The sequence below is a fragment of the Passer montanus genome, unplaced genomic scaffold (assembly GCF_014805655.1).
Source record: "Passer montanus isolate IOZ18808 unplaced genomic scaffold, ASM1480565v1 scaffold53, whole genome shotgun sequence".
Taxonomy (NCBI): domain Eukaryota; kingdom Metazoa; phylum Chordata; class Aves; order Passeriformes; family Passeridae; genus Passer; species Passer montanus.
In genome coordinates, this window is record NW_024370263.1 from 3,334,565 (window position 1) to 3,358,132 (window position 23,568).

Genomic DNA, 23,568 nt, shown 5'->3' on the forward strand with positions numbered 1-23,568 from the left:
CAGCGGGGCAGTGACAGATGAGTTGCTGTGACAGAGCCCAAGTTGTTCCATCACGTCGCTGCTACCTTGTGTGACCCAGGGGGTAGCAGTAACAGCCAGGCTCCACTACATCATCCTGCCAGAATGAAACTATTTAGAGACGGGTTCCAAGGGCAGCCATGAGCTTGCTTCCCTGGCAGGCTCACTGGGCCAAGAGCTTTGAGAGGCAGGGCCCATCTATACCCCTGAAGGAGGTGAAGGCCAGTAGGGACATGACTTCCTTTATTTCCATAAATGCAGGAGGTGCCAAATGTTTGGAATGTGCTTTGTAGAGCAGGATTAGTATGGGTCCTGCAAAGCTCTACTCGCCCGAGCACAGATTTTGCTTAGAGGGTTTCCAATCTCACTTGTTTGTCCTGGTTGTGCATGATAATGAAGGTGCTCCAGAGCCAAGAGAGATGAAGGAAGTGCATTCCTGATGAGCTGCTCCCTCTCTTCCAGTAGAGGACTCAACAGCCTACACAAGGCTTTCCTTTTTGTGAAGGCTGGGGCTAGGCTTAGGCTTGAGAGAGCCTAAGAGCCTACAGCTCCAGGAGCAGTGGCACTGGGAGAGCCATGCCACGGCCATCCCAGCAGGGCCCAGCACTGCTGCTCCTACATCTTTGTGATCTGAACCACCAGCACTGGTGCTGGGCTTGGTCTGAGCTCAGTCTCTGGGCTGAGGTGAGACTGCTGTCAGGGTTTGCTTGAAGAATCCAGGGAACATAGAGCTGGGAATTCCAGGCAATAATAGGACCAATGCCTTGGGTCTGTTTAGTTTGTGCCTGGGAGAACTGGGATTTGGGCTGGAAAGGTGTTGTTGGGAACAAAAGATGGAGTAAATCTGCTCTCTGTGCAATGAAGGACTGAGCAGCAGGGAGAGGGAATATTTATAAATTATATTAACATTTCACCCAAACTGGGGGAGAGCAGTGATGTCCATGTTGTCCTCAGAACTGCTTCAGTTATGGATCAGAAAGAGAGAAGGGAAACTACTTTTTTTTAATTTTCTTGCCATTTTTTCCAGACAGAAGTGGGACATCACCTTGCTCCTCTCCAGAGCTCTCCAGGCACATGGGAGTAGCTCAGTGCCGGCCCAGTTCCCTGAGATGTAAAAACATTTGGGAGGTTTAAGTGCTACTAACAACTCTATTGTCTCTTAATTGCAAAGATTCAGTCCTACAGACCCAGACTGATGACACAAAAAGGGAATTTCTCCATATGGGTTTATCCAAAGAAACACTTGCAGCTCCCTTGCTTTCAGAGCCCAGCTCCAGCCTGAAATTTCTTGCTCCTGTGCATGTTGATGGTTTGCAGTTTCTGAGCACGAATATCCCTTGCAAGCGCTGCACAGGGGCTGATTTCTGCTTTGCAGTAGCGCTGTGAGTCACAAGGTGCCACTAGCGAGTCATTCCAGGCACTGCTCATGTGCCCGCCGCTCGGATTCCACCCACAAAATTCAATATATCCGAGGATTGCTCCCAGACAAAAGCTGCCAGGACAGAGAGGACTTGGGGGCTTCACCTCCCCAGGACAGCCTGTCACCTGCACCGGAGCCACTGGGGCTACCTGCTTTCCTTCCTATGGGAAGGAGCTGTCATTGCTGGAATTTCAATTCCACCTCCAAAATTGCATATATCCAAGGACTGCTCCCACACGAGAGACGTGGTGCTGAGGAACAGGCAGAAGTGCTCTGAAATGGAGGGGAATCCTCTGATTTAAGCCCTTAAAATGATGAAAAGGGGTGAGTTTTCTTCAATTTAACCTCTTAAAATGATGGAAAAGGAGGCGTCTACCTTCATTTAAATCATCCCTCATGCTGTCACATCCAGTGCAGTAAGCATGCTTCCTCAATATCTCATTATCTTCTGAACTAAACTGTACTGTCAGCATGTATTCTTTATCATTCACCTAAGTGATAACAGGTTTTAGTTCCTCCAGCAAAATTAAGGCATAGAACTTTTGCCAATGACCCCATGGCCTTGATCTTTGAAGCAGAAATGCTCATAAAACAATAAACATCTACCCCCCTTTCAGAAAAACTTGACTGTTAATGTGAAGGAGTTGCAGTGACTATCTCCCCTTCAATCTTTTCCTGGATTGGAGATGACCTCTGAAATGGAGCATTTCATTCAATTTGTTTTGCTTCAGTAATTTGCAACAAACCTTTGAACAGCGAGAATCTTGTTTATTTCTGGACACCCGTTCCCATTGAAGGCTTTTTCCAGACTAGCACAGAGACTACCACAATCAGCCATCCTGAATCATCTGGACAAAATATGAAATTCATTGGCTTGGATGTTTCTTTCTTTGTTCTTTCCACCCTCACTGCTCTTTGGAATGCAGGTAAGTGATTTTCAAACATTTTGCTGCTTTTAACTGCAAACTTTTTTGACTTATCTACTGCAGAATACACACCTTGGTAAGAAATTGTTGATACCATCTTTGCAAGCTAAAGCAAAGGCACACAGGCCAGCTTTTACCTGCATGGTTTCATTTTCAATCCCTTCCTCTGTAATTTCCAGCAGGTCAGAATACACAGCTTGGTAAGAAATTGTTGATACCATCTTTACAAGTAAAGCAAAGGCACACAGGCCAGCTTTTACCTGCATGGTTTCATTTTCAATCACTTCTTCTGTAATTTCCAGCAGGCCAGTAGATCTCTTCTGTAAGTAAACAGACAATCTGGGGAATGGAGCAAATATATTTAAAGACAGAGAAAAACTTCCTAGCTTCCCATATTGAACAAGTGTTTTTACTTCCTTTCTTTGCATTTTTCTGTGCTTGTTCTTCACCACCCACCTTGATCCCTGCCTTTCTTTTTGCTTGTGTCCTGCCAAATAATCAATCCTCCCTTAGTTACCTTTTCATAATTGGTTCCAGTTCTGCAAGATCCATGTCCAAGTTTAGAATTTCTGATACTTACCTAGATCATCTCAGCATTGCATGGTATTCTTGATATAGTTCCCCAGCAGTGTTGTCCTTGCAAGATTCCACATCCCAAAAGGTCCTCAGTGCTCCCAGCTGTCTCTGCAGCTTGTTCATCTCAATTAACTCCCCCTTAAATATCTGCTATTTTTGACAGTGTTACTGTAATGTCTTGTCTTCTTCTCACTGTTTTATTTGTTGAGTAGTTTCCCATGTGATGTCCAGTAATTACTGATAGTCTGTAAGCCAAGAGCCTACTCACCTGTGTATCTGCCTTGTTAAGGCCAGACTCAAATAAAATGCACAAAACACAGACATTTCAGTAGCTCTTAATAAACTTGTGTTGGAGCCCATTTCATTGCTGATCTTAACTTTCCCCTGTTCTGGTATGTTTAAGACTTATTCTCAAAAATAAATGTAATTAGTGACCCTCACTGAGGGGCTGCTCTGGAGATTTATCTGTCTATGCCATGTAAAAATACCCATGGAATTAATGAAATTATATACTGTCTGGGAGGTAAATAAATGTACTTTGCTATTCAAAATGAAACAACCGTAATATGCAGGTGATTACAACCTTCACCTAAACACATTCCTAAACTAACATAACCAGGCCATTTTATTTACTTACAGCAGTCCTTTGGGTGATGTACTTGTGCTTCAGAGAACATCTAGAAGAGTTGAATAACATTCCTGACTCTTTTTTTTTTTCTTCCTTTAACAAGGAGCTCAAGACTCTTGTGCGCAGCGCTGTGGGGAGCTGCTTGGTACCTGTTCTTGCCAGGTGACATGCCAGTCCTTGGGGACATGCTGTCCTGATTATAAAGAATTCTGTCTTCAAATTTCTCCATACTCAGGATCTCTTATGGGAGGCAAAGACTTTTTGATTAACAACACAGCTTTTGATCCCTCTTCTGTGCTAAAATGCAGGTGGGCCATGATTTTATATTCCTCTGCCAAAGGAAGGCAAAACATTATAATCTCACTCTCCAACAATAGGCAATTACCACAAAACAAGACCAGTCTATACAGGAGTGAAAACTTTGTAAAGTTGTTAGAAATGTACAAAAGTTCTGCTCACTCTCACCCTCAAGGATACCTCTTGACTGTATTTCTACACAGGATTGGGTTTTTTATGTGGAGTTATTGTGTGGTACAATCATGACTCTGCTCATTCTTCCCTTAACATATTAAAACAGTGACTTTTGAAAAGAGTTTCCTTTCAGGGCACTTGATTGTCAATATTTCTTTAGCATTTCCCTTTGTGGGAAAGAAGTATTTATTTCTTAATCTGAATGAGAAAGCAGCAAGACAGAAATGTAGGTAGGACAGCTGATGTTTTTCCTGTAAGAGAAAGCTGTGGATCCCAAATGTGTCAGCCTGTATCACACTTAAGTGCACGTGGCACATGCAATACATACAGTACACTGAATTTTGATGACCCAGATGTTGTGCTATTATTTCCACAGAAGGTTCTGAGTGAGAATTTGGAGTTCTTCCCATCTGGGTAGCAGCCCTGAACAGGTTTTCAATTCTTTATTTGGAAAACCTTTGACCAAGGCATTCATTCTGTAGAACACAACTATGTACTTCAAAGTACCTGCAGAGTTACATAATTATAGCCAAGGCAAATTCCAGTGCAGAAAAGCAAAGGTACTATTTCCTGGCAGGTCCCAGCTCCCTCTGACACTTGGAGTAGATATTCAGTCCCCTTATATCAGTCTTGAAGAATCACAGGTGGGGCCATCCCTGGGACTCTGGGCAAGAGCCCTAACTGAAATCAAATTGTTAAATAACAAGCAGTGCCTTCTGAGTTAACCTTTGCAACAGAAAGTCTAGAACAGCATGAAATTACTTTCATTGCCCTCACAGGACTTACCAGAGGAAAAAAAAAAACAAATCAGAAATTTGCAATAACTGCATCAAGGTCATTGTTAGCCACCCTGTAATCCTACTAATGCTATAATGTTATTTTCCTCTTCCTCTTGCCCCTTTGTTGCTAATTTATCATGTCTCACTCTCCCAGTAATTAAATAGTAAGTTGAAGGTTTATGGATTGCTGTATATTTGTGCAGTTCACAGCAGAATTCACATTAATGTAATGAGCAGATATTTCCAGTTTATATTCCCTGCTACAAGCAAAACAGCCCCAGACTTGAAATGATCCATACATGACACAAGGTTGCTTGTTGAAGCACATTCAGAATTTTCCTTCTATCTATGCTGACACTGAAAAGTGTTTTCAACATCTACAGGTTCAAGCAGCAAATCATAACCAGTGGCTATATTGACAAGGATGGAAAAGCCCACTGCATCTCCCCATTGCTTTATGAGACTGGTTTCATCCCTTTTGAAGTTTCTAGAGATGCTGGGTCAACATTTCCCTACTCTGGAACTTGGTTATCAGGTTACTTATATCTACAGCATCCCTCTTCTTCCTATATTCTTCCTCCATGCATGCAAGATTGATAAGTCTTTTCCTTTTGATCAGTTTTATTCTTCCTTAACAGGCCTCAGAAAAGGAAGTCTCACTAGCCTCATGTTAATTCATATTTTGAGAGATGAACTTGCACAGCAATTGAGTAGCACCAGCAGCATTAACTGATAAATACTCCTGCTTAAAAATTAGGTTGACCAAAACAGTTCCCACTTCATCCCTACTTCTATTCCTTTTTGTCCCCTCTTCAAATAATTGCATTGTGGTGTTGCAATCTAAGGACTGCAGATATTAGTAAGGGTTGCATTCTCTCAGCTTCAGTTTATTCTTTTCATGTCATGCATCCTGTGCTGTGTAAAACATACCCAGGGGAAATCCTGCTAAATCTTAAATAATAGAGTAGCACTTTTTCAGGACTCTGCAAAGCCAAAATGTCATTAGCCCTCTTTGTCTTCTCTGCAATGCAGTACATCACAGCAAAGTTTCAGATAAAGAAAAATGCACATTGGTAAATGAGACAAAATGGCAATACTATGGCACCTCCAACACCGGTGGAAACTTAACTCTTACCTGGACACGCCAGACACTTGCAGCAACCCACGTCAACATAGAAGTCTGGGGATACCAGGAAACAGGTAAAGTGACCCTTTTCCTACAGGCATTTATCACACACATAACTCATGTGCAGAGCTCTGCACAGCTTGTGGTCACTTTCACTGAGACCTGCAAGTATAAATAATTGATGACAATAATGTCAGCTTTTCCTCTTCATTTACGTATGGGTGGAGACATCTAATTTCAATCTTGTAGCTATTGCTCTTTTCCAGCATCCAAAACCCTTTTCTTCCTCTGTCTGACAGGTGACAGTTATTCAGCAAACTGGATGGCTGAATGGAAATACCTTTATACTTTGGCAAGAGAAACCCCCAATACAGGGATATATTCTTTCATTCCTGTGCCTGCCGAAGGAAATTACAGTACCTGGGACTATGGAATTTTGAGAATTATACCCAGCAACTATTTTGATGGGCAGAGGCAAGTGCATCACAACAATAACAACAACAACAACAACAAAAATAATAATAATAGCTACCTTATAAGCTGGTGTCTCCTTTGGCATTCAAAACTGAGACTCAGGCTCCATTTCATGGGAAAAAGTGGGGAGAAAACTGGAAGGTCAAAAGTGAGAAAATCTCATGAGTTGAGATAAAGACAGTTTACTAAGAGGAGCATGGAGGAAGAATCATGAAGTGTCCCATGAGCAGACTGATGCACAGTCAGTCACCCAGTAAGGGCTGTTTTAGAAAAACACTCCTGCATTTTATTGATGGACATGCTGGTCTAGGGCATGGAATATCCCTTTGGTCAGTTTGGGTTGGCTGTCACAGCTGTGCTCCCTCCTGGCCTTCTCCCTGGGGCCAGCATGAGACACAGGGAAGACCTTGACACCGTGCCAGCAGGAGATAAAACACTGGTGTCTTATCAGCACTGTCATGGTCACAAATCCCAAACGTGGCTGCTGTGAAGAAAATTACTCCAGCCAAGCCCATGCTGTCAGCAGACTAGGATCTGCTGATTTTTTTGTTTTGTCACAACTGTGGAGGAGTCCCCAATTATAGAACTTCAGTCACTGCAGCCACAGGCCTTCCTCTTCTATTTTGTATGCAGGTTTTTGCATTCCTTCAAATTTTATGCCCATTTTCTTTTATTTCCTTGCATATTTCCTCATGATTTTTGGTGGACTACCTGTGTAAGTGCTCCATGGATATGCCTTCATAATTCTTCCATATCTGCAGGTTTGATGTAGATAGTGTAGACTCTGTGAGTATATTAATGCCAATTCTTCAGTGTTACAACATATTGCTAATATGTCAGAACCTTTTTGAATATTTAGGAGTTGCTACCCAGAGAGGGATAACCTTTTCTCCTTCTAGAGGGTTTTTTTATTACACTTTGTTAAGGTATTTATTTCATGGGGGAAAAGCAGAGTGGCTTTGGAACATTTCAAGGATTCTGAATGGTTTGTGTAGCCATTAGTCCTGATATTACTGGGGTGCAGTTGTTATGTTTTGTTAAAGAATCCAGATATTCTTCATTCTGGCCTAAATGAAATTACAATGTCAAAAGGCATGAAGGCAAAACCTTCCTCTAAAAGGATCCATGTAAGCCAGAATCATGATTACTAAAATGTATTCTGATTACTGCATACTTGCTGCATGCTGTCCTGTCACCTCCTGAATTTGGAAAATTTTGATATTCCATAACTTTTTGAAGGAAAAAGAAAGCAGTGGGCTTTGCTATGAAATAACTTGAAAGTCAAAAGATGCTTTTAAATTATAATTAGCAATTGAGCCACAGTGCTTACTGTCAAAATAGTGCTTGTTCAGCTATCAGATCTATTTTTTCGTTTCTTTTTTTTTTTTTTTCTCCCAGCAACATTCCATCAATCTGGAGCTCTGATCATGCATTGGCTTGGCACCTTGAGGAAGCTTTCAGAGATGACCCAAATGCATGGGCAACTGCAAAATGTATGGAATGGGACAGAAAGGAAGAGTTGCTTCCAAACTTCATGGAAGAAATTATAGACTGCCCTTGCACCTTGGCACAGGCAAGAGCTGACACTGGCAGGTTCCATGTAAGTTACTAATTGATCCCTCTGGCTTATTACAATTCCAGGTGGAAGTTTAAGGAGTGCCAAACTCCACACACACCCCTGTTCCCTCTCTAAGCATCATTACAAGGAAACTAAGTTACATTTAAATTTGCCCTTTAAGTAGCATATCAAATGGCAGAGGTAAATACAGCTTATCTAGGTAGTATGAATAAAAGTGCCTATAGAATAGGGGATGGAAATTGCATTTAAACAGGGAATTAAAACAGTAGTTCCAATAGCAGACTGAAAACACTCTGTGGAGCTGGGAGCAGGGATGGCTTCTTTGAGATCCTACAAGATCACAGTCTGTGTTTGAAGATGATATTCCATGCTGTGACAAACTATTTCTGCCTAGTTTTTCATTCTTTGCTGCAAACCCTTCTGCCTTGTACTTCAGAGCTCAAGCCCAGAGCTGTAATCCATTATTTCCTTTATCCTGCTTCCTTCCTCCTTCTCAGCTTCACTGTTATCAAGGAACTGACAAAAGCTAAGACATCAATTGCCATTCAGTCTACACTTTCACTTACACTGATGATCTGAGGACCAGATGACAGTGACTTCCTCTTCTGTTTATGATACCAAATGGTGGCATGTGTTTATGCATTAAAATAAAAAGTTTAGGTAAACATTGTTACTATTCTGGTTATGAAGCTCCAAACATGATGTGTAAAAGCTTGTGAAGATAAAGAAGAGATCTACTGCCTCTATCTAAGAACACAGAATAAACATTTACTCTGTTGTGTCTGTGTTTGTTGTACACTTGCAGTTGAATCCCATCTGGCTGCATTTGTTCTTCAAGGTCTGTTGTAACAGACTGCAAAATGTTCAGGTCAGACATGTTGCTCCAGACACTTGAGTATTAAATTCACCATTTTTCCTATCATTCCACCTTATTCAACACAACCTTAACCAGTTCATGTCAACTTTACACACATGTCAGATACAAAGAGTGGGAACAGAATGTAAGAATAGAAAGTACAATGAGGAAAGATTGTGTTCCTTAAGTGTGAACATTGATCTTTTTCAGACAGATTATGGCTGCGACATTGAAAAGGGGAGTGTGTGTACTTATCATCCTGGTGCTGTGCATTGTGTAAGAGCCATTCAAGCCAGGTAAAGAACATTTTTTAAACTGCATTTTTTTTTGATTAATCCTGTTACCTCAGAGACAGCAGCATCACAGAATCAGGGGTGAAGTCTAACTGGACATGAGATAAAGCTTGGCAAACGAAATATTCAGCTGTATCTATAAAATGTCAGTAAGCAACCCCTAAACAGAAACGGACCCCACAGAGCTAAATGATGATTTTCTTGCTGCTTTTCTCAACCAGTCCCCAGTATGGGGCTGGACAGCAGTGCTGCTATGACTCCACGGGAACACAAATCCTCACGTACGACTCCACCGGAGGCAGCACACCTGATCGAGGACATGATTGGGGTTCACCACCTTTCCTGAAGCCTCCCCGCATACCTGGCTTTTCCCATTGGCTCTATGATGTTATCAGCTTCTACTACTGCTGCCTGTGGTCTGAGAATTGTGACTTCTATATGAAAAGGCGGCCCTCTAGTGACTGCAGGACGTACCGCCCTCCCCAGGCTGGTAAGGCTCCAGACTTTCCTTGTGGAGTGTAGATTTTTCATACACTGTTGGCTTTTAGAATATTTCTATATGTGCATATATGAGTTGACAATGGTGAGGGTACAATGTCCTGTGGAAAAATTTTATTGAAGGTTTCTATTGATCTATCATTTAGAAAATCTGTATGTGTTTTTTTAATTGTGCTGCAAAATTTTCTGCTGTTGAGCATCTCACTCACCCCTGGAACCTAAATAGTCAAAGCATAGTAGTCAATGTCCACGGCTTTACATCATCAGTGTGGACTTCTTCAGAAAAAAAGGTGGCTAGAAATGGTTAATGACAAGTAGAAAGTAGCTAGAAAAGCTATCATGATGAGAAATATTCATATCCAATAAGAAAGTTTTACAACTTACAATGTGTCTGGTTTTCTCTCACTTGCTTTCAACTCAGTCTTCAAGTCTTGCCATACCTCTGTTGCTGCCACATTTTGCCTTCTATGCTGCTGAGATGCTGAGGTGTCCAGCAGGACTTGGCCTCCCATAAACAATTGCAAAGAGGCAGCAGTTTGCATCAGAGAAAAAGGAGAAAACTGTAGAGGGCCTTGTATTAGGTAGTTAGGGGTCATGATGGGTGGTCTGGCTGCTTAAAGAAACCCCATCAAAACTATTGGCAGAAGCAGAGTTTGAATCTGAGAAAATACAACTTTACAACTTGATGGCAAGGTGCATTGTATTAGTTACTATACAAATTAAAGCATACAAAAGAAGATAAATTAGCAGCAACATGGAGCAATTTACATGGAAGTTGGAAATGCAAAAGGGGATAAAGGTGCAAAGGATATGGATGCAAAGATAAGGCAATAGGCCTGTATTCATATCCAAATCTCCCCATATATTGCATGTGGCACACACTTCTAGCCTCTTTCCTTTCTCATGAACTTGAGGAGTAACAGGTTGTGATTTTTGCTTCTTAATTCTCTTTTTGCTTTTAAAAACAGCATCTGCTTTTGGGGATCCTCATTTCTTTACATTTGATGGTCTGAACTTCACCTTCAATGGCCTAGGAGAATACACATTGGTAGAGTCTGATCTCACATCCCTGAGAGTGCAAGGGAGGACACAGCAGGCTTTTTCCAATGGTAAGTTGGTAAGAGAGGAAGCAGAGCTTCTGAACTTCTGAGATTTGCAGAGCTGAGGTTTGATATTTGCTCAATTTGCACTTAGCAGCAATCCTCCTGTCATCTCTGTCATCTCTAGTTTTCTTGTTTGGCCATTTGTGAACAATCATTCTCAAGATAATCGGAAAGCAGACATCTTCAGGAAAAACTTCTCAGTCAAAGTTTAATTGCTAGTTTTGTTGCGTGTGAGTAATGGCAGTGTAAAGCTTTCCACTGTGTTTAAGAGCTCCAAAAAAATTCTTATTTCTCTCCAGGCCCATTCTCATCAATAAGGAAACATAAGGCCAGTTCTAGAAATCAGTCAATAGGCACAGCTGCCAGAATTTTGATAGCACTGTTTTGTTTTTTTTCATTTGGAAGGAACTGGGGCTCAGGGGACAGGCTTGTCTGCAGTGGCCATGCAGGAGAACAGCTCTGATGTGATTGAAGTGCGCTACTCTGAGGATTTGCACCTGGAGGTCCTCCTGAACCAGAGGGTTCTCAGCTTCTCTGAACAAACTTGGATGGACCTGAAAGGTCAGTTATACATATCAGCCTCTCACTCTGATGGAGCCTGTGGACAGTTAGAAGTGTCTCTAGGTGCATGCATTTCAACTCTTTTTTCAGCATACTTTTGTCAAGTGTTCTAACTGGTGGCTCCAGTGTCCATGGTTTCTATGTCCTCTTTCACTTGTTTGTAGAGCAATGGTTTTCCTCCTCATCCATTGGACAGCGAATGGAATTAAAAACTCTGTCCTCTACATTCTGCTTTGAGCTTACTGCATCTAATGCAACAAAGCCTACCAAATAAAATGAAATATAGTGAAATATAACTAAAATATATACTAAAATATAACTCAATTTAATATTTACCTATTGGGAGCTCTCTCAATAGGTCAGATATTATTCCTCTATTCTTCTGCCAAAAAGACTGAAAAGACAAAAAGACAAAAAAGTTGACTTTTTGTCCAACAGGGCTGTGATCATTTGATTGCTTTTAATGATAATTTGACAAATACTCATCATACATCACTTCAATTTTAACAGTAATCCCCCTATTCAGCAGAGGAGCATTTCTGTGGCTAGAAATTAGTATTCCTCACATGGCTGAAGAGCAGTGGAAGGCTACACTGCCAAGGAGCTGCGAAAGCAGAGATGCAGGGAGGAAAAAAATGGAAAGGACATTGAGGGGTCCTGGAGATGAAGCCATGTTAGGGAGGTGTTGACAAGACAAGGGAGAAGGAGAGGAAAACTGTGACCACTGAGACTGGTGCTTGCAGCTCACAACCACTCTCCGATGTTGACATCTTATATCTTTAAGCTTCTGGGCTGGGACAGTGGCAGGAGGCATCTTATATCAACAGTGGACCTCTCTTTGCTGCCACTCTCTAGTAGCCATCTAATCACAATTGTAGTGTGAAGCTGTGGCTTCCCTTTAAATGCTTCTCAGAGTGCAGCTCAGCGTGGAGGGGAGGGAAAGCTGTACGAAAAATGGTTAAAACTGATGATTTTAACTGATGCTAAAACACAACAATTTTTTCACTATGGATAATTAGCTATTTTGTCCTCTTCCTCTCATTGTTATAGGTCTGTTTCTCTATTCTACACCTGATCAGAACATCACAGTGATGTTCTCTTCTGGGTCTGGAGTGGAAATAAGGGGAAGTGGAGGATTTCTGACTCTGACAATTCTACTCCCAGAGAAGTTTAAGAATCACACATGGGGTCTCTTTGGGGTAATGAATGGCAATCCAGAGGATGACTACACCTTCAGGAATAAAACCACCATGTCAGTTCATGCAAGTCCCCAGCAGGTGTTTGAGTTTGGAGCTAGCTGTAAGTAATTGCTATGGTCCATTATTACATTTTCTTATGTACTTAAGACAGCTTATGGTTTAAGGACTAGGAAATGAAGTCTGTGCCAAGCAAGCAGTACTGGGGGAAGAGAAGGCAGTAAGAGGAATACGCCCTCCTCTACCCACGTGGGGAGTGAAAACAGAACCATGATGGAGTGTTCAGCACTTTGTTCCTACATCTCTTCCACCTCCAGTCACATTTCTGTAGATAAACACCTGGATTAATAGCAGAAGGTGGCCTGTGTTGGCAATGTTACATATTAATCTTTCTGTCTCTGTCTCCCAAGGGGCAATTGAAAATGGAACTTCTCTCTTTACTTACGACACGGAGTTCTTACTGAACAGTTTCTTTTATGGGGACAAGCACAATGCCTCCTTTCTGCCCGTGTTCTCCCCTCATGAGGACCCTGCTGATCCCCTGCTAGAAGAGATGGTCTCACACTGTGGCTCTGACCCATTCTGCAGATTTGATGTCCTGACCACAAGAAGCCTTCAAGTGGGAAATTCCACAAGACTTTCCCATCAGAATCACAAGCTGCTGGTAGAACATCTAGAGCCAGGTGATACAACATTCCACGAAACATCATTACAGAATAACAGGATATTCTGAGTGGGAAGGGACCCACTGGGATCAAGTCCATACCTTAAGTGAAGAGCCTATAGTGAGCATCACTATAGATATTTCTACAGCGCATCTAGAGAGTTAACACAGTTTGAGGAGGCTTTGCTTAACTGTAGGTTCATGCACCTATAAATAATCTGATTGTGGGGAATCATCTTTGTACCAGGAAATCTCTGTACTGATAGGCAAACTCAAAATAATTTTTTTTCCATTTCTTCCACTGTAACACCACAGCATAGAAAATTTTTCTTCATTTTATATACATTAAGCTGTCTTCCTTGGACTTCAAAATAAATTTTAAAAGTAGCAGGAAGTATTGTCTTTCAGATAGCCTAAAAATCTTTGTTTTTCTATGAGTTGCCACTAAAATGCTGTTTGAATCATTGTAATGGAGGTTTGCTGGTCTAAGTCCTAAATACTCTAACCAAATATGTCTCTTTTATTAGTGATCTCTTGTGGCTGGCTGGGTCATCCAACCAATGGAAGAAAGAATAATACTAACTACCTGCTGGGCTCGACCATCAATTTCACCTGCAATGAGGGCTATGAACTCACAGGAGGGTCACAGGAAAGAACTTGCCAAGAGTCAGGAGCCTGGTCAGGAGACACACCCCAGTGCAGCCCAGTAACAGGTCTGTTGCCTTTTAGATATCACATGTTGTCACTGAAAAATCATTATCAAGGACAAGGCAATCTCAGTACACCATGATGGCCCTTGACAAAAGCAATTTCTCTTACTTGGTAAAACATTGGACATGAGATGTCTGAATTTGTAGAAAAACTATTATTCAGATCCAAATAACAGGTGACTTATGGTGGGTTTGTGCATTCTGGTGGAGGTATTAAAGTTTTTGTTTTATCAATGGGTACAGGTACCTGAAGGCTGGGTGAAAAGGGGACGGAGCCAGGATTTTTTCAGTGGTGCTCAGGGACAAGACAAGAGGCCAAGGCATGCTCTGAAACACAGAAGCTTCCCTCTGAACAACAGAAACCCCTTTTTTACTGTGATTATGATTGAGCACTGGCACAGCTTGCCCAGAGAAGTTCAGAGTCTCCCTCCCTGGAGATATTCAAAAGTTGTCACTTCGTGGTCCTGGGCAACTCACTCTGGGTGGTCCTGCTTGAACAGGGGAGTTGGACAAAATGACCCCCAGAGGTGCCATCCCACCTCAACTCTTCTGTGATTCTGTGATTCAAGAGCAGACACAGCCCACACTTGTTGAACCCTTCCACTCTTTTTTTTCCTAAAAGATTATGTTATCTCAAAACATAATTCTATTATTCTATAGCAGTTAAAGTATTGTGAATGATGCAATAGTATTTAGTATAAATAACATAGATTTATTCCCCCTTTTGTGTTACTACTAATAGATTACCAGTTAGCCTGGGATTGTTGGATTTAGTAGCATTTTAGTAGCATAGGCTGTCTCTGTGATTTACAGAAAATGGCCCAAAATTTTCTTTTTATTCATTCACCACATAGACTCCAAATGTCCTCAAGATGGCAATATTTCAAAGCACCAGGGTGGTGCAAGGCCAGATGGCATGTTGAAGCACTTTCAATGCTGAGTTAATAGCTCCCAAAAGCACTCATCAAATAATTCACACTAACAGATTCTCCATTCTAAGACCCTTCCAAAGAAATGTGGAAAGTGCACTTCACATCAGCAATGAATTCCTGTCGTGCTGGCACATTTCATCAGCCTCTGCTGCCTGTACCAATTGCTTGTACATTTCCAATGCAGTGAGTTAGTAATATTTGAACTTAGTAATATTTGTAAGATGAACTGCAGTGAGTTTGGGCAGCAGAAAAATTCACAAAGGCCAGATCTTAAAAAGGCAATGGCAAAACTTTCTGCCAGGCTGAAAGCTAAGAATATTTTTCCACTGCTGCCATCAACCACATACATACTGGATAAGAGCCAGTCAGTCTCAATAAGCAAAACAGATGCTGACATTTACACTAGCAAAAGGGGGACAGAAAGGCAGCCCTGTGAGATCAGAGGAAAGGAGCTGGAAGATATGCAGTGATTTAATTCAGAATGATGGAGTCGTGACACAGCTTTGTGAATAAGCAAACAAAACCCACAATGTTTTCCAATGCTTTCCTGGAAGGTGACAAAGAAAAACAAGGTGTGAAAGAATTTTATTGATCTGATTGCAACAAAGATCTTCCTTACTATTTGATATTTTGTGTTCTAGTTCATTTGCAATGTGAACCAAAATTGATGGTTTCTATTAGCTGCAGGAAGTTGGAGTATGGAAATGCTGTCCACAGCAGCAGGATACTGGCAACATCAACAACTGGGCAACACAATATAAAACACAAATTTCTCCATTCTTTTTTTCTTACTGCTGTGCCCTACTAGTGGCATGTACAGCCAGCCTTGCTTCTCCTTCTTCCATCAGGTGTTCTGCTAGATGTCAGCGTTTGTCTGAGAATGCTATTTTATTGACAGGCCCAGGTCTCTACAGAGAAGAGAGGCAATACAGTTCAAAGTTTCTTTCACTAATATCTAAACTTCTCATATTTTTATATCATGGACAGCTAGTACTTGCTTTCCACTAAATACATTTCTGCCTCTGGTCCAAGACACAGTTGAAATCCAGGGCCAGTTTTCCTTGTCATACTTCTCTATTTGGCTATTTTCTCTATTCTCCATCCCCCAAGCCTTCTCCAGAACAGAAGAGGTCCTTGTGTTGTCAAAATCTGTTGTTCCTGAGGTCAGTTTTCTTTATTGTTTTTCTCTTTACACAGCAGCATGCTGCTGTTTCACCAACATCCATTTTATCAAGTCCCGTGACAAAGACCTTCTTGACACCAGGAAAATGCTGACAAAATTAATGGACAGCCCTTCCCAATTTCTAGGTGCCTGAATGGATGACCACTGACCTAACCACTGTTATCAGCAGTCACTTTTTTACTTTGAAAGTGAACTATTAAACACACACCTTGTCAAATTATTTCTTTCATGCTGGTCAGGAACACAGGGCCCAGCCCTCTGTTATTCCAAGCTTACAGGTGTATTTCTTTACAGTGCTGTGCTCATGACGCTGCAGTTTTGTGGCACATCAAATTCGAGCTCTGTCTTGCAAATCATCAAGGGTTTTTTAGTTGCTATATGCCTTTTCAAAAGAGAATATTTAAAATAAAGGCATGGGATCCAGGAAAATTGGATGGGAAAGAGGTGGAAGCAAGAAAATGAAATGCCAGTTATTTTACAAAATCCATTTCGGTATTTCGAAACTTCAAATACAAATTATGTTGTTGGGCCTGCATATTGTTGTTTTTGAGTTTTGCTTCCTTGGACTAAAGTTTCCATGGAAATCCTCTGCTAATAATTATTTTGCTATGCTTCTAATTACAATCCCACTGCAAGTCTTGCCAGTACCACTGCAAGCTCTCTTCACAGAATATCACAAAGAGGAAGAACAAAGAAGCCATCCACCAAAAGCAAAAAGGAGATTCTACTAAAATGAGATGTAATATCCAGCTAAAAATCATAAGATAGCGGCAACATAAGTACATGCAGTCTTTCTGAGACAGACAATATGGTGATATTAAGGGCAATCTAGTTTTGTTTGTCTTTTGGGCTACTTTCTCCTTTCTCCCCCTCTCCTCTATTCACTTTTAGATTTCCTTTTCCAGTCTCAGGCTCTGTGTAAATGCTGTTCATTTTGAAAAGCTGTCAGAAATCTCATTAGTCTTCTGTGCTTTTTTATAACACAAAGATTTCACAACAGAGTCAAATCACTACTGGACTAAGTATTTTAGCCAGTGATGGGTTCTCATCACTTGGCAGAGACTGGGTGCCTCCCAGTGAAGGATGTGTAAAACAAACATTAAGCCTTGTTCAGAAGTTCCTGGATGATGGATCAATGCTTGTGAAACATTATGTATCCCATTTTATTCCTTAAACTTCATTATGAACTAAATTACCAGCTGAATAATCTGTTCTAGGATCACAGAAGTGTGTGTTTTGTCACTCTGCCATCACTGTGTGCTAGGCCGTGGGTTGGGCAGGTGTGACAAAGTGATGGAAGGAAGGGGTGACAAAAATACAGCCCTGATGTATTAAGGCTCAGATACAAAATGCAGGAATTTTTGTTTCTCCCAGACAGTTCACTCCACATGCTGCATCTCCTAACTTTTAAAAATATTCTTATGTGTCATGGTAATCTGCCACTGCTTAGAAGAATAAGAAAACAAAATGATAATTTTTATTCAAAATTTGTTTCATATCCGGTTTCTTTCTCTTTCAGGTGTCCTTGTTAGGCAGTCACAGAATCAAGTTGACACTTTTCGTGTTTTAGTGTGTTCAAACTCTCTGATGCAGTTCAATGTACCCACATCAGAGCAGTCAATTCTCTTTTATGTAGATTATTAAGCAGCAAAGGTAGTTTCAAAATTTAATGCCAAAATAGGGGTAATATTTAAAGTAATCAAACTATAAGGAATAAGGATTGAAAACCATTTCAGTTGGGATTGACAGTTTCATGTCAGTATTGCACATGCAGGATGTTGACTACATATTAACCACTAGCCACCCTTTGTGTTAGAAAGCTTTTGCAGCCACCTGTCCTAACATTCAAATGTAGGAATTCTGTGAGCTCCTAATCTTTACCAGTTTCAGAGAATCTGAAAGGATGAAAGGTTGGAAGGGGGCTCTGGACATCATTTACTGCCAAGGGAGGCAATTCCTCAAATAAAGAGAACAGAAAAATTAACATTATATGTACAATTTCAAAAATTGTTACGCGACTGCATTCAAACAGATATGAAGAAATCTATATCAAAGTCTTCATGGGTTTTTTTGTGGTTGGTCTCTGTTTTTCAGGTATCAAACAAGTAATTGTTATTGGCAGTGTATTTGGAATAGTCGGCCTTGCAGTCCTGGGACGTCTGTGTTATTTATGCAGAAAGGAGAGGTAAGCCTTAACTGAACTGAAAACACAAATCAACCTCCTAAAGAAATAGCAACTGTTATGACTTTTACAATAATAATTTACTAATGACCACTGGCAACAAGCTGCCAGTGTGCTACAGGTAAAAAAAGCACAACTGATGTATAAACACTGAGCAACTGTAAGTGAAACTGACTGGTGGGGAAAGGGGGCAGCATAGTGAATGAAAATGGTTTTGCCTAGGAATACTGGTGGATTGAAATGGAGATATGGTTGATTTTCTGAACTTTGTTAGCAACTGTTACAAATTTTTAAGCCTTCTCTGTTCCAGTGTCCACAAGTAATAGAATGCCAGATAAAATGGAATTGAAATTGAGTGAACGGAAACAAAATGGGATTATGGCCCTTGGAAAGAAGACTGTATGTGTGAGGAAGAACTAAATACTTCTGAACCTATCACAAAAAAAAGACAACAACCCACTGCCAAGCTAACAGACCACTGCTGTTGTTTTTCAGTATTTCATCACTTAAAAATGCTACATTCACTACGAATTCAGCTCAAAGAAATAAGAATGTGGCATACTATGCTGTGATATTAAAATTTATGTGTAAAGCCATGCTACTATATGACCATTTTTTGCTTTCTATATGTGTTACAAAGGCCAAAAGAAATGTAAGCACATTTCCCTCCTCAAAATCAACCTTACAGCTTCATATGGAAGGAGATTTCTGTGTGCTAAAAGTAAGATGCATCCACACTGTGTATTGATACAATAGTTAAGGCCTACAAACTGTATTTTGATTGTTCCTCTTCAGAATAGCAAATTGTTCTCTGCCTGTATGGGTTGCTATTTGATTACACAGCAGTGTTGTAAAGGGGGTACAAGGATGTACCTTGTACAAAGGATGTTTGCCCTATTTCTGTTCCTGACAAAGCAACTTTTTTCATGCTGTTTTAACTGTTAGTGTGGGAGGTTTTTTTTCATGTTGGCTGATTCTTAGCAAAGCTGTTCTATCATTACTAAAATGTCTCACAGGCCAAGTAAGGACTTTGCAGAAGTTAGACGACTGCTTGGCATTACCACCTCGACACTCTGTCCTTTGGTATCTTCAGGTAGATGAGAACAAACAAACAAACAAAAAACCCAAACCAAACAAACCACAAACCCAAACCCTATCTTTCTGCACGTGCATTTTCAGAAAGCAGCGATGCTCCTTTCGGCAGGGGAGCTGCTGTGTTTGTGTTTGTCGCTCTGGGTGTGTGTTGTGCTGTAGTCGTGGGTGTCCCCTCACGTCCCCGTGTCCGTGCCCTCCCGCCAGCGTCCCAGGTCCCTGGGCTTGGAGGGCTCCTGTGGCTGTCTGTGTGGCTGTGTGTTCCTGTCTGTGCGGCTGTGTCCCTGTTTGTGTGGCTGTCTGTGTTCCTGTCTCTGCGGCTGTCCCTGTGCCTCATCCTGCCAGCCGCGGCCGGGACAGCGGCCCCCGCCCGGCCTCAGCTCCGCCCGCGCCGGGACGCGGCCTACGGGGGACACGGCGGCTTCAGCAGCCGCGCTGCTTTCTGCCAGCGCTCCCTCGGCACGGCTCCGCAGCCCGCTCACGTCTGTGGGGCGGCTGGTGCCTTTTCACTTTTAGAACGACGCCCCAAAAGGCAGCGTGCGGCGCTGGCACCTCGCCGCCCGCGGAGCCGCTCATGCCCGCGTCCCTCAGAAAGTTTGCAGCTCTCTCTCCCTGTGCCGTGTCTTTCCGTGCCTTCGCGGCTTCAGGAGAGGAGAGCCGGGCTGCACCTGCGCTCGCCCATGGGCTCCGACACGCCCGGGGGCCCGGCGGGCGGAGGGCAGCGCCAGGCCACGGGGCTGACGGGCTCTTGCCCGACCTCTTCCGCGGGACACTGGGTACGAGGGGAGTGACTAGAGCGGGGCTTGGGTCGCTGCTGGGATGGAGGAGTCTGTGTGTTTGTGTGTGTGTTTGTAGTGAGGTGTCCCGGCTAGGAGGAGGGCTCGGCGGGGCCAAAGCGCTGCCCCGGGGCGAACCCACCAGCCCGAACCTGTCGGTGTCAGAAGTGGAAGCGGCAGCCCTGCGGTCCCGCGCTGCAGCAGGTTGGGATGTCGGTCTCTATCCTTTCCTGTCACATGGCTGGTAATAGGATCCCTCATCTGCCACTCGGCACCTCGCCGGGGCGCACTTACAGGACACATGCTGTAGGGCCTCCGCTTCCCGCACTTTGCGCTCTTCCCGGCCGCCTGCCACCCCCGGAGAGCCGGGGCTGCCGCCTGCGAGCGCGGCGCGGCCCGGCGGCCGCTGCCTATGGAGCCTCCCGCCCTCGCCGCCGTCCTGGCCTTCTCCGGGCTGGCGCTGAGCTGCTGCCGCGAGCCCGTTCTGTCCGGTGAGTGCCGCTCCGGGGGAGCCGGGAGGGGGGCGCGATCGGGGCTGCTCCCCGAGCTCCTCGCCGGGCTGAGCGGCGAGGCAGCGGGGCAGCCTCTCCCCGAGCTCCGCAGCCCCCCGCGGAAGGGCTCTGCCGGCCGGCAGCGCCTCTTGGAGGTCGCGACGACGTCCCTTCCTGCTCGGCAGAGCCGTGCCGGGCTCGAAGCTGCTCGTGCGAGCAGCAGCGGTGTTTGTGCCGGGAGTCCCTGGGTGCTTGAGGCTCTCCCCGCGCTTGCCGAGCTGGGAGCTCGGAATCTCCAGTGAAAGCATGATGTAAGGGAAAGAAGAGCAGCACGTTTCTCTATAAAAGTGGGTCGATAGCTAGGTCTGCAGAATGGAGGCATTTAAAGGGAGAGGGGCGTGCGATTGTTATGTGAACTTGGGGCAGCAGAGCCAGAGCTTGAAGGGTGAGCATCCCGCCTGTCCGCGGTGTGCTGCCCCAGCTCCCGGCCGAGCCTGGGCTCCTCTCACCGTTTAGAAGCCTGAAGCTCCACTTCCTAAGGTGATTTTTCACTTAAAATTTCTCGGCACCCTTTTGTTCTCGTTTTAGTTGTTACTAATGATTTCAAGTGCTATGGTTCTCCTCTGGTAAACATTGGCCATGCTTTGCAAGATCAGAAGTGGCAGTTCCAGATGGTCGCAGCATCACAGCCATCAGATGTGTGGTCCTTCTGGACACATTTTGTGTATTCTTGATTGGTGTTTCTTCTTATAAAGTAGAATTTGCTCTCCTTTTTGAACACATACTTGCTCATCAAGTTTTCGTAGATGCAGCTAATTAGAAACGGAAAATACTTGCCTAGCCATTTTCAGTGAATAAAAAACCTTTTACGAGAAAAATTCTGGTAAATTTTATTTCTTCTCAGAAGTAAAACATGAGAGTATTTTAGATAAGCATTTAGAGAGCTGCCTAGACAGGGACCATGTCTAAGAGTCTTTTCCCAGTACCATTAGGACGTGCTTAGTGCACAGAGTGAATATTCCTTCCTTTGCTCAGGTTGGAGAATGTTTGCTTGCAAGGTTTCTGAACAGAACACTCCGTGTGTAACCATGTCTCTCACAGAGGGCAGTGTGACAGCAAGTGGAAGGTATGGCCCAGTGTGAATGTTTGGCTGTTAAAGAGGACAGAAATGCCTGAGCACAAGCAGCTGGGACAGGGGGAGGAGGGAAGCGTTAATAATGCCTCCAAATGAAGGTGTAGCAAGGGAGAATGGATCTAGAAAGCACTGCCACCCATGTGTCTTCTGCTCAAGAACCTGGAAACAGTGCAGGTACAGCAACTTGTAATTTATATGGCATGTACAGGATCTGCAGAGTTCCTAATCTGCACGAGGTACACATCAGGGTCCTCGTCTTGACCCCAAATCCCACAGAAGTGGATGGGATCAGCTGTGTCAGGTTGCACTTGAAACTAGCAGAATTGTGAAATGACAAACATTACTGTTGCTTTTGGAAGGCAGTTTGTTGTATGGTATGTTTTTAATGCCTACTCCTTGTTTTGGTTTTTAATGCATGTTGTTATAAGCTTAATGTAAGTGCAGTCAAAATAAAGACTGTGTCACCATCATTTGCTAAGATAGGAGAAAAACTTCTGGAATTACTATACGGAAAATTACTGCAGTTGTCAGAAATGAAAGTGAATTAACAACCGTTTTTGCACATAGTACTGTGGTACTTTCCACCTAATGTTTCTGCTTCACCATGCGATGTTCAACAGTTTCTATTAACTCAAACACTGACATCTCTGCGTTCAAACCTTGGCATTTGTGCATTCAAACATCAGCCATACATAATTTCTCAAGTGGATCAGAAATAAGAAGTGTGTGAATAGATTACCTACCATTAAAGGACTGTTTGAATTTGGTGAGTTTTGTGTTTCAAGGCCAAAGAAATGGAAATGCCTTCAGGAAATGTTAGTTTTGGTGAACAAATGTTATTTTATATACTCAGTGCAATAAGTTATAATTTGTAGTTTCTGCATTTATACCATTCATTTAATTTCCCCATCAGAAATGTATGTGATTATCAATCTCTTTTTCCTTTCTCTGTTTTCTTTCCATTTAGCAATACTGAGTCACCATGTCCTTGGTTTTTTTCCCAGCTGAGCCTTTCCTTTGAGCTGTTATTCCAGCCTTCTCTTACAAACCTGGTATCTCTTGTCATCTTATTCTGCCTGTGCCTTGGTGATTCAGAGAAGCAGTTCTACGTGATATGCCATAAGCAAGCCTCACCTCATGAAAAGACTTAAAAAAGCAATTTTTTTTCTAACTAGGCAGATAGGGGATGAAATAGTCAGACATTTCAGCATATCATGCTTGTACATGCATAGAGCATAACTCAAAATCCAGAGTTATGAGAATAGATTTAAGCAGGATGGAGCCAAAGAAGTAGGAGGGAGGCAGGGATTACATGCTGCCAGCTGCAAAATTTTCATTTTTGTCATATCACACCATAATGGTTGTGCAGCTGACCACTCCCTTCATCCACACAGTGGCTATGGCCCATCCTGATAAAATTGCCAAAGGGATTCAGCCTGCCACACTTGACAAGGGAACAACAGTTTTAAAACTTCACAAAGTAAGAAAACAAATGGGTGTATTAAGGAACAGAAATTCTTACGGGGTCACATCACACATTCTTACTTCCAGAGATAAAGAATCACAAGGCAAGCAAATGTGTTTGCATCTTGTGGCTGAGGACCAGCCAGCAGCTGCAAAGCTCTGGCTAATATAGCATGTTTGTGTAGTACAAATAAAAAGACAAAAGGGACAGAATGCATTTAGAAATAATGGGAACTGTCTCTTGTGCTCATAACCTAACTCGTCTGCTTCCAACATAGTCCAGAAAAGGTCTGGCCAGACAGAATTTTTTAACAAAAAAAAGTGATGAAAAGTGATTAGCTTGATGATTAAAGTCAAAATTTCACAAAGATAGCAAGTTCACGTGTATGACAGCTCACACACTGCCAGGGAGCACAAGTATCAACTCTGCATGTC

At 42.7% G+C, this 23,568-nt stretch overlaps 2 protein-coding genes across 2 annotated transcripts in view; both read left to right on the forward strand.

The window, feature by feature from the left end:
- The first annotated feature begins 1,454 nt into the window (after positions 1-1,454).
- SUSD2 (sushi domain containing 2) lies at positions 1,455-18,771 on the forward strand. The gene is made up of 15 exons (XM_039724851.1): positions 1,455-2,364; positions 3,672-3,876; positions 5,202-5,353; positions 5,851-6,018; positions 6,244-6,418; positions 7,817-8,018; positions 9,064-9,149; positions 9,368-9,636; positions 10,613-10,753; positions 11,153-11,308; positions 12,359-12,607; positions 12,915-13,187; positions 13,696-13,881; positions 18,088-18,178; positions 18,486-18,771. The coding sequence occupies exons 1-15, from the start codon at positions 2,298-2,300 to the stop codon at positions 18,496-18,498; spliced, it is 2,433 nt and encodes an 810-aa protein (XP_039580785.1). The 5' UTR covers positions 1,455-2,297; the 3' UTR covers positions 18,499-18,771.
- A 1,379-nt stretch (positions 18,772-20,150) lies between these two features.
- The window catches only part of KREMEN1 (kringle containing transmembrane protein 1), a 38,628-nt gene continuing 35,210 nt past the window's right edge, over positions 20,151-23,568 (forward strand). The window contains exon 1 of the mRNA XM_039724403.1: positions 20,151-20,534. Within this exon, the coding sequence (XP_039580337.1) occupies positions 20,456-20,534 (79 nt within the window). The 5' untranslated portion in view covers positions 20,151-20,455. The remainder of the gene's footprint in view (positions 20,535-23,568) is intronic.

Bases quoted from the DNA above. Each gene is read 5' to 3' on its own strand.
- SUSD2 (XM_039724851.1), top strand. From the start codon at position 2,298: ATGAAATTCATTGGCTTGGATGTTTCTTTCTTTGTTCTTTCCACCCTC. The intron at 8,019-9,063 runs GTAAGTTACTAA...GATCTTTTTCAG, and splicing joins CTGACACTGGCAGGTTCCAT to ACAGATTATGGCTGCGACAT. The intron at 13,882-18,087 runs GTCTGTTGCCTT...TCTGTTTTTCAG, and splicing joins CCAGTGCAGCCCAGTAACAG to GTATCAAACAAGTAATTGTT.